At 40.5% G+C, this 11840-nt stretch overlaps 1 protein-coding gene across 1 annotated transcript in view; it reads right to left on the bottom strand.

The window, feature by feature from the left end:
- Positions 1-449: 449 nt before the first annotated feature.
- Positions 450-11840, bottom strand: part of LOC308376323 (uncharacterized protein) — a gene marked incomplete at both ends in the record, with an annotated part of 41185 nt that continues 29794 nt past the window's right edge. The window contains 2 exons of the mRNA XM_080852618.1: positions 450-787; positions 1376-1579. Coding sequence (XP_080708744.1) covers positions 450-787; positions 1376-1579 — 542 coding nt within the window. The remainder of the gene's footprint in view (positions 788-1375; positions 1580-11840) is intronic.

Genomic DNA, 11840 nt, shown 5'->3' with positions numbered 1-11840 from the left:
TATATATAATTTACTAACCTTTATAACTGGCAAAACAGAGTCTTATTGTAAAGTGTGAAACACATCACCATATAGTAATCAGTTGCTTACCTTTATAACTGGAAAAAGGTAACCTTATTGTTAAGTGTGAAACACATCACCATCTACTAATGACTAAGTAAGCTTAAAACTTGCACAAAATGAACAGTATGACAAGAGAAATTAGGAAAACATATTTATTTGCACAAGAACAATATTGAAATGTAAACTGTCTGGCAATTCACATAAAAAAAAAATTCCTTCGGCTCTTAAAAAAAATAAAAACTATTTATCTGAGTTGAAGGGAGTGTGAGAGTGTGAGTGTGTGTGTGTGTGTGTGTGTGTGTGTGTGTGTGTGTGTGTGTGTGTGTGTGAACTCTACATTATAAAATCGAACAAATCAAACTAATGTAAGAATTCAAATTAAACAATTAAATTTTGTTTGGCACAGGCTTGCCTCTCCTAATGGGGAGCAGTGTCCCCCCAGCTTTCATCCCCTCTATTTTAAGTTTGGCAGCTTCATCCAGCTGAATGGCCGCATCGCACCTTTTGGCAAAGGCCAACACCGTTTCTCCACCTCCTGGCCTGTTGGACACCAGCTCCTGATATAAATCAGGAGCTGCTAAGGCCAGCTCACCTATTGCCGATGTAGAAACAACAGTATTGCGGTCAATTCTATGTTTTCTAAAGGCCCTGGTCATGGTCTTGGTCTTGCGCAACGTTTTCAGGATTGATTTGTACCGCCGTACGATTTCGTCTGGTGTTTGAACTGGAGAGGAAATAAAAAAAAAATTACACACATCTCAAAAACATACCGCTGCAAAGAATACCATACCAGACAATTGTACTTCAACACTATGGACTTGGTTGCTGTCGAACAATTCACACAAATGTATACATCTGTTCTACAATATTTAACATTTACCAGCTGCATTGGCTATCCAAAAATCTATATCCAAAAACCCATATTTAGTATTTCTGAGGCAGCTAGTATTCTTTAGTGTGCCCACAAATCAAATTATATTCCAAAGCACTAGCATATCCATCTACCATTCTACACCAAAATCAAACTGTAAATCTAAACCAGAGAATGCAGCATGTTGTGTGATATTTACATTATCTACCAGTTCATACAGATGCATCTACAAAAAATGAATATTGTGGGAAAGTAAAAAAATAAAAAAAATCTAATTTAAATCATTAAGAGACACCTTAGAATCATTACACATAAAATGGCATGTTTCAAGCCTATGCCCATGTTTCAAGCCTATGCTCTTATCTTTTAACTTTTTTGATTAAATTACAATTTTTTGAGATGCAACTGTACACTTTCCTTTAACAATCAGCTAAAACTTACCACGCTGCCGAAACTTCTTCAGCTCCTTATTCTTTTTGGCTCCCTTGAGGTGCTTCTTGAGGTGCTTCTTCTTCTTCTTGCGCTTCTTAGGCGAAGAGGAGGATGAGGAGGATGAGGAGGATGAGGATGATGAGGATGAGGATGATGTGGATTGTGATTCGATTTCATCGACCACACCTATATCCCCAACTGGTTCTTCCTTCACTAAAAAAATTAAATATCAATGTGATATTTATATGGGCAAATACAGCCCATCAATCATGGCAGTGGCTAATGTACTAAAAATGAAGGCTAAAATATTTTTTTATACATATATTCCCCCAGCACATGGTATAAAGACAATGCCCATAAAACTAAATTCTTTGCTGATTTAAATCTAGCTATGTACCTCTGACGGAAGCCAGTTGTCCCCGGAGAAAGTCCCTCTCTTTCTCCAGGTCCTCTATCCTTTTTGTTTGCCATTCGAGTTTGTCTTTCAAATGACGAATCTCTAACTTGTCCTTTTGAAGAAGGACTGTTGCCGTTGGGGCTAGGTCAGAGGGAGAGCCTAAAAAAGAAATAGTTAGAATAACAATAAAGCTCAATACTGTATTGTATATATGGGAATCACTGGGGATTTTATGATTTAAGTCAGAATCCTTTACAAATCCATCAAAAAAAAATATTACTGTGCCCGTCTGTCTCTTTACTGGCCCAGTCCTGTACCACGCTCACGCAGCACGCTCTCACGTGCACCCCGAATGACAGGCACACAGAGCCTGTCAGTCGGTGTGCACGTGAGAGCGTGCTGCGTGCGTGGTACAGGACTGGGCTCACTAGCCACTTACAATATGTAAACCCTCAACGACCATTACCCGTTATTGTTTTCCACTGCGTGGCACTTAATATATCGTTCAGTTATTTATTTGTCTTAAAGTACTTGGCAATTAAAAATATTTGCAGTGGATCACGTTATGTACTTAATATAAGAACCCCCCTAGTCAGCTACAGCCAAGGATATAATCTATAACTGAAATGTATCTTTAGGTGGCCACCGAAATAACTCCAATGCAGACAACTCCCTACTAATAGCTTGTTTTAGCTGGATAGCAACTTGGTTTAAAATTAACTTTTATGTCCACCTGCAAATGTCTAGTAAATGTTCAAATTTGACCACTCTGTTAATTTCCAACCCTGGTTAGCAACCTCATAATTGATAAACTACCGTTATGTGGCGGGCTGGTAATGTTAGGTAGCTATCTAGGTAGGTAGATTGCTAGCTAGGTAGCTAGCTACCGAGTAGCTTAATAAACTGGCTAGATAGTAAAATAACAATGAAAACTTACTATGTCGTTTATCCGGCACCTTACGTTTTTGTGTCCTCTTGGGACGGGAACTAGCTGAAGTTCCAGCGGAACATGACTCTTTCGCGTTGGGCTCCATTCTCACATAAGGGGAAAGACGGTTCTTGGGGACGTGTGCTCTATATATACAGGTGGATGGGACTGGTACAGGCAGCTGCAACTGTCTGTGATTGGATGTTTCTATATAATTGTCTGTGGTTGGATATTTTACTTTACCTCGCTCTGGCGCCCAAATCTTTTTTGGTTCGTTTTTTTGCCTAATGTAAAACGACCATAAATCGATTGCCCCAACACAAACATATTTTTAAGGGATTCATTTTATTCTCATTGTCTGTCTGCTGAATTCTAGGGGCACACTTAGAACTGCCCCTCAACCCAAAGAACATTTTGGGATGTCTTGATAGCGCTCGTGTATTGTTTCCATAGCAGCAGTCTTAAGTTTGTAACGCTGCCCCAGAGGGTAAGCATTGCTTCAGATCAGGGGTTAAAAAAAAAAAAAAAATCTCCCGCTCATCGAGTCCATCGCATCTGCGCGCCACAAGAGGGGCTCACCCATCCCACACACCAGACAGAAGAAGTTTGCCTCTCTGCGGTAGGTTCACTTTATAAACTTTCAAATTGGTAAATGCAAGAATGTCTATAACATATGACATGTATTTTATATGATAGTATGTATTGTGTTGGTGGTGATGCAGTTTTGTCAATGGGCAAAACGTTATATTTTTCACCTGACCACGAGGTTCTGTATGCGTAGGGTACTGTGATTAGATGTGAATTTCGCTAGGAACTTTCCAGGCTTCAAATGCATTGTTTAATTTGACAGCGGCTGAGGCTATTTATTGATACGTCTTTTAATCTTTAATCTTTGTATAGTGCGGGGGTCGGAAATAGGCGGACAGGACCGAGACACAATTGCAAAAAATAAATACAAAATTATAATAATATATATATATAGGCCTATATATAATAATTTTGACCAAGCGGTTTTAGCAACTGATGTTTGCGTGACTTTTATAAACCCTTTAAATACATTAAATTAACCATAACTTTATGGCAGGCTATGTTTTTGTTTAAACTTTATAATGCCAGTAGCCAATCAGATGATAGCCTACACTACGCAGCACGGGCTCGCTGTTAAAGCTGCGAGCTGTGGGACTGGTCGCACGAGCTGCAGACAAATTGACTGAAGAAAAGCCTGCGTGTGAGTTGAGAGGGAAAGTAAAGCAAGATTCATTGCAGTACGCGGTTGAAGAGAAAGATGGCATGCTCTAAAAAGCGTCACTGCCCAACAACGAGCAAACGAGTGCATGAGTGCTGTAGCTGAAACTTTGCTAGGGAATATGCTGGTCACTATGTTTAATGTTAATATGGAAAACGACAATACACACTGTTGAAATATTATTGAAATGTAGACCTTCATTTGATCTGATAGTAAGTTGTTGACCAAACAGACACTGATACTATTAGCGCCTAAAGTACTTATATTGGCTAAATATGCCCCTGAATCATAATGCACACCTTGACTGTTGGTACATAAAACACATGCAGTCCTATATCAGTGAAATCAACGGTCATAAAAAAAATGTTTGATAGACCTCCGGACCCAAGCTTGAGGACATTTTTTTAAACTGGACCCCTTAGAATTTTAATTGGATACCCCTGGTATAGTGGGCTCATATCAATAGAAACAAATGGTAGGTGTTAAATGTATCCCTATCGAAATGCTAACTAGGCTACTCATTCAATTCCTCCAGCTAGCTAGTAATCATTAAAAAAATATTATAAAAAAACACAAGGTAGGCTATGTTAATAATTTTGTTATATAAAAAAACCTTTTTGTGTTGTGATGGAAATGATTATTTTTTTTCTTAATGTTAGAATAAAATGACAAAAATGATATAATGTTTAAATAATTTTGTCACACGTTTCTCTGGATTCTGTTGAACTGTCTTGCAATATCTACTTCATCTAGTCTGAGTTTTGTTTGTCCATGTAAATTATACCAAAAGTAAAAATGTGTTATCATAAAGGTATGTCAGAGATCTTGTTAATTGTCGGTGTCTACTCCCTCAGTAAAATGTCTCTGAAAAAGAAGTTGTTGGCCCGGATTGAGGGAAAACAAACAAAACGCAGGACACTGAAATTGATAAAGTGGATGCAGAAGAAACATCTTCTGAAGAAAAAGCTCAGATGCACTCTCTGCCACCACAAGATGAGAATGGTATCTGTGATGAAGACAGACCAATACATCTGGTATGTGATATGGCGTAACAATGTCAGTGAATGGAACAACATGACACTATGATTATCATCAACGTGATCATTCTTCTTTCATCTAATTATTATTATTCTTTCTACTACTGTATAGATTAATACATTGAAAGGCACGTCTAAGTCATTTCATTAAAAGTAATGCATTGTGACGTGTGTACAATATATCACTACAATAATATACACACACACACACACACACACATACAGTATGTATAATTATATATGAATTGTATATTTAAAAAGAAATGTGGTATGTTCTCAGGTACTGTCAAAGAGCAGGTCATGGGAAAGTCTCCAGAACGATCAGAGCTGGCTCCTTTTTTGAAAGATCAAAATCATCGCTTTTCAGTTGGATGAAATTCATTTACAGGTGCTGTGCTGTGATTTTGTATCAACAAAAATAACTTGCTGTAAACATTAGGGAGGTCGCTGATTAACACTTGCATCTCAGTGTTGCGATGGTTTTTAAAAAATCAGAAAGTAGTAAAAAAGGTATTAAAAAGGTATTAAATGTAGCTTAAGGCTTGCTGTATATACCCTGTTACAGTACACATATGGCTACAGAAATCTTATCAATGTTTTAAATATTATTCCTCCCTACCACAGATTCTCACAAGGGCTCAGGCTCAGGCAGATTGACATGGTCGATGATGGTATTGCTGGCAGCTCCAGAACCCTGACTAATATGGCAAGACGCATACGAGGGGTCTGTATTTGCGCAATGGACAGACACAGAAGGAAGAGCAGACAGTGTCTTGGTGGTCACAAAGAATTTGTTGTGATAGATGAGAGCTGCTTCCGCCATCAGCGAAAGGTTTGTATCTTTCCAGTTTGATTAAAATGTGAGCTCCTTAAAGACACCACTATTTTGTGCTAACCAAATAACCAACTATCTGTCAGATGCACATTTATCACCCAAGCCTGCACATGGACATGCACACACACACACAAACACATACAAGTTAGAAATAAGGTTTTTATTTGTGACCTTCTTCAATGTAATATAAGTAAACTATTTGTATTGAGTATTTGTGTCTGGGAGCTTCTTGGCGATTCATGTTCGGCAGTTAAATGAAAATCTGTTTAATGGGAACTATTTAATAATTTATATATTTTAAAAATCTTGTCTGTATTATACACTGGGCTCTGTTGTACAAGATAATCAAACATTTGTATTGCTGGAGTTATCAATATGGAAAATTTTTGTATAATCATCAATAAAGGATGTTATACAATGCCCCTGATAACTAGTATGGCATTTTGTACAAAGATACTTGGTGTAATTTGTGTACATTTTTTTGATTAAAATTATGTTGTGATTTTTTTTTTTTTTTTTAGTATGCACGGGGACGATTTGGCAGAACCTGGAGAAGGAAGAAATGGGTTTTTGGAATGGTGGGAGTTAGAGACAAAAGGCGGAGACTAGTGTTGAAACTAGTTGAAAAAAGGTCAAGACGCCACCTTGTCCCTGTGATAAGACAGCATGTGAAGTCAGGAAGTAGAATTATTAGTGATGAGTGGAGGGCATACAAAAACGTGCTAGGAAACCTGGGGTACAAACACTACACTGTAAACCACAGCAGGTGGTTTGTGAATCCCCAGTCTGGCAGTCATACCCAACATGTGGAAAGAGCTTGGGTGACCATCAAAGGGCAAGTGCGTAGACTTAGGGGAAATCGCACAGAGAGTTTGTTGGAGGAACACCTCAAGGTCCTTGAATGGTCATCATGGCTTGGCTCTGGTCACCCTGATGGGCCACTAGGACGCCTGCTGAAAGATATGAGAAAAGCCTTTCCAGTGTGAATGAGTTTATTTATGTCTGACACACACACTCTTTCAAACTCCATGTGTATGCCCTTCCCCTCTGTCATACAGATTGTTTATTTATTTTTTAAGAGCCCAAGGACATTTTGTTTTTTGTTAATTACCATAGAGTAGGGCTACGCAGTTTTAGTTAAGACAGTTTAAATGAATGGTGTAAATAAATGTGATTTCATAATATCTTTGTTGTTGTCTTACTGTTCATTTTGTGAATGTGTTATTAGGGAAGTTATAAAGCTTACTTACACATTAGTAAATGGTGATGTGTTTCACACTTTACAATAAGTCTCCGTTTGGCCAGTTATAAAGGTTAGTAACTGATTACTAGATGATGATGTGTTTCACACTTTACAATAAGACTCTGTTTTGCCAGTTATAAAGGTTAGTAAATGATATATAAAGGGTGATTTGTATCACACTTTACAATAAGGCTCCGTTTTGCCAGTTATAAAGGTTAGTAAATGATAAATAAAGGGTGATTTGTTTCACATTTTACAATAAGGCTCCGTTTTGCCAGTTATAAAGGTTAGTAAATGATTAATAAAGGGTGATTTGTTTCACACTTTACAATAAGGCTCCGTTTTGCCAGTTACAAAGGTAAGTAACTGATTACCAGATGATGATGTGTTTCACACTTTACAATAAGACTCCGTTTTGCCAGTTATAAAGGTTAGTAAATGATTAATAAAGTGTGATTTGTTTCACACTTTACAATAAGACTCCGTTTTGCCAGTTATAAAGTTTAGTAAATGATTAATAAAGGGTCATTTGTTTCACACTTTACAATAAGGCTCCGTTTTGCCAGTTATAAAGGTAAGTAACTGATTTCTAGATGATCATGTGTTTCACACTTTACAATAAGACTCCGTTTTGCCCGTTATAAAGGTTAGTAAATTATTAATAAAGGGTGATTTGTTCTGAAATGAGTAGTAAGCAGTAACTTGATCTTGGATGGATGGATACTTTATTAATCCAGAGGGAAATTTTAGGACATCCAGTAGCATCCAGACACAACATAGCAAATAACATGTTGTTCTACTTCAGCTCTGGAAACCCAGATAAGACCATAGTGTGCATCCCATGTTACTAAAAAAAAACAAAAATGTTGGGGGGGGGGGGGGGGGGGGGGGCACACGTTGTCACCCCCCACCCCCCCTCCTGAGGGCTAATACCAAGAATGGTAGGGAATGTGCAATTGGGCTAGTAGAGGAGCCAGTTAAGGGATAGACAGTGGGTTGCCAAGATGGGGATCTTCCGAAATAGTGAGCCCGCATCGATGTATAAAAATTGTGATTATAACTCATTTATAAGGGCTTATTAATGACTTACAAAGGGTTTACAACCTCATTAATAACCTATTTATAACCTGTTTATAAACCATTTATAATGGAGTCTTATTGTAAAGTGGTACCGGAAAAAGTAATATGACTGCACAAGATCCCAGAGGGACTTTAACAATAACACACATACACACACTAATTCACAGCAGTTGATCATTTACCAAGTTATTGCTAATTACTTGCACATTCAACACTACAACACATGTAGGGAAAACAGCAGAGAACCCCCTCTCACAGCACACCAGCATAGGTTCAACACACCAGTATCTGCCATCCTCACGTGCTTGGTAGGCATCCCAGCGACGTGACGGCGTGTGACACACATGACAACCCAGCAGCACACAGCCTCTCCTGCCAGCGCTCCAATTACTGAGACATTAGCAGGCAGCGCGCGGTGGCTAATTTGACAAGCTGAAATGATGCCCATTCATATCCCAGTGCTCCAACAGCCTAGGGTAAATATTTTCCCAACCGGAATATAAATAGAAGGGCAATATTTGAACAGCTGGGAGGAGAGAGACTTTTGAGGAGAGAAAAGAAAGAGAGAGAAGAGAAAAGAGAGTGAAATGTAGACAGAAACATAGATAGAAAGAGATTTTTATCCTTTGTGCATGGATGTTAATCCATATTCATAAAGTGGCTTCTTCAAGAAGTGCGATGTTATAGATTGTGTCTCCATGGTTGTCATAACAGTTTAGCCTGCTTATGTGTTGACTAGCGGCAAGTGGAGCTAGCAACTACAGAGAGTTTTTCATTTCCTCTTTAGGGTTAGCGCTAGTCATATTCTTCTTAATGGTTTTCTCTATTCTTTCTGTAAACAAAGCAGTCATGCAATCCAATACCAATACTTAGTGACAGACACTGTAAAGACGCAAGGGCGGCCTTCAATAATCTCAGACCAGGCTTGCCCAATTTAAACAACCTACTGTACACAACCAAGGGTATAGCTTCTTAGTGCAGTGCTTATATAAAGCTACAAGTCAAAGACCATCTTACAGTGATTTATCAAACAGCCTGCCCTGCCTACCTTGCACTGACCTGGGTAGGGGTTTCTGTTGTTTATATACCAGGCACGTAGATTGATGAGGCGTTCTATCCAGAGAAGACAGTGCCTTGCCAATCCACACAAACAAGCAGACATGCTCACCAATCATGTGACCTTTCTCTCCAACACATACACAGACACACACACACACACACACACACACACACACACACACACACACACACACACACACACACACACGCATACACACACACACACACACACACACACACACACACACAGGCTGGCTGGTTCTGCCAGCTTCATGATTTAGGGAGTGACAGGGTTTTGCTGCGTGGGAAGCTGTTGCCCACAGCATTGAAAATAAATCTGTGAGTGTTTGCCCTGCTAGTTACCCGTTAGGTGCACCCGAAGGGGAAGAGCCGGGAGAGCTTTTCACTGTGTGCCTTTGTCACAGCCAGAGTCGGAGGTTGACAGCTGAGTGCATTGTTGCCCCTTAACTCGTCATTGATCCTGTCAATCAGTCATTGATTCACCCATCAATGCGTATTTAGAGTTCCATGCCTTTGTGTAATCAATTGTGAAATGGTCCCAAGCTCATCATCAAATGTAGCGTGTGTGTGTGTGTGTGTGTGTGTGTGTGTGTGTGTTTCTGTCCATGTGTGTTTGTGGAGGGGTGAGTGTGTGTGTGTGTGTGTGTGTGTGTGTGTGTGTGTGTTTCTGTGCATGTGTGTTTGTGGAGGAGTGAGTGTGGGTGTGTGTATATGTCTGTATGTGTGTTTGCCTAGGCAGAGATTCATTCACTCACATCTTCTGATAGACGGGTGTAATCTAAACAAGATGAGATCTCTGCACACAAACAGAGAGAGGGAATGACAGAGTGTTTGCCTGGCGAAGTACACGCCAATTACTCAGCACTCATATATTTAAAACTGCAGATTAATCAAATGCACATAAATCATGCACCTTAAGCATTTATCTGCAAACAATACTGCACATAAATGTATCGGTGAACACACATAAAATAGAAATGTACCAATGTGTGTCTGTGATTAAGAGAGAGAGAGCGAGAGAGAGGGAGAGAGAGAGAGAGAGAGAGAGAGAGAGAGAGAGAGAGAGAGAGAGAGAGAGAGAGATAGACAGAGAGAGAGAGAGAGAGAGAATGTGCCAATGTGTGTCTGTGATTGTGTGAGGAGAAAAGAGCAAACAGAAAAAAGACAGAGACAGACATACAGGGTGAGACAGAGACAGAGACAGAGCAGTGGGAATCTATCAGGAGGATGATGAGAGAGAAACAGTTGGCACAGAGCACAGAGCCATCCAGGGGCTCAGCCAGGCCTGACAGGTCGCACCACCACCGCTGTGCCCCCCCCTTTCCCTCCCTTCAGCTAGCCACGCTGCCCCATGAATGATTGATGCTCCTTTCTCCCGCCTACACAGCACACTGGCACTCCCACACATGCCCCCTCTGAGCAGCACCAGAGCAGCTTGGGGACCCACGGATGATGAGTCAGCATGTGCCAGAGGCAGCGCTGAACCGGCCCCACTCTTGAGACCCCAGGCTGCTCTGTCCTAATCAGCTAGTGAACATTCTGGTGAAGTGAGCCATTTTGCAGATGCTGACCCAGACAAATGGTGGTGGGGATTGTGGTGAGGAATGATACATTTTCCCCCCTGATTAACTGAATACTGTTAGTACAGAAATGGACAGAGATATTGTTTCATGTAGGTGGTTGGTTTTGTTTTGTTGTTAACCACACATGTCGTTAAATTTCAGCATTCCATCAGCTGATGAGTGAGTGTTTCGACAGTTGTCTTTGACGGAGGCAGGTAGCAGCCTCAGGATTGGCTGGGGTTCAGCGTGTCTAACAGGCTTATCTGATGTTCTTCTGCAGACGGTTCTCGGAGTGCAATAACTGAGTTACAGCCACGGTTAAAACAAAGTAAAAATGTACTATGTTCTCATGGAGCTGAAAGGTGTGTGTGTGTGTGTGTGTGTGTGTGTGTGTGTGTGTGTGTGTGTGTGTGTGTGTGTGTGTGTGTGTGTGTGTGTGTATGACAGGGGCGTCACTGACGACTGACAGCACACACACCTCTGTGACGCCCGCCTGCTGAGACAGCTGTCACTTGTCATTCCAGACTGATTGACTATGTGTCAACATCGACTAAACCCTTTGATCAACACTTTTTCTAAATGCGTGCTTACAGATAATTCCAGCCGAGTGTAATGTACACGTGTATGTTTAGGTGTTTGAGAGTCCGTGACAGAGTGGATAAGTGAGGAATTCACGGGTTTATAAAAAATGACTCTTCCGCTGTATCCGGAAGACAACTTTGTAAGACAACTGAGAGTCTCAGGTTCCCAGAAGCTCTATTGCAGTGTGTACCATCTGTGTGCTGTAAGTCCTAGTGTTATGACAAAACACGATGTTTAAATTACTTTAAATGCACTGCCTTGAGTGAGAGTTGGAGCAGTTCTATGGCTAACCCCCGAATGACAGAGGAGAGGAGAGGGGGAAACTAAGCCTGACAGAGTGAAGGCATGGGAGACTCTAGAAGGCCTGGTCTTTCACAACTCAGATCTGTCTGGAGGAGAGGCGAACACGGCCCTTCACTTCATCCAGACAGCAGTCAGCCACACGTCGAGCAGCCTGGGAGCCACAGCTGCTCTCTCCCATCCC

The sequence above is a fragment of the Sprattus sprattus genome (genome assembly GCF_963457725.1).
Source record: "Sprattus sprattus genome assembly, chromosome: 15".
NCBI lineage: Eukaryota > Metazoa > Chordata > Actinopteri > Clupeiformes > Clupeidae > Sprattus > Sprattus sprattus.
This window is presented reverse-complemented; position numbering and strand designations above follow the sequence as displayed.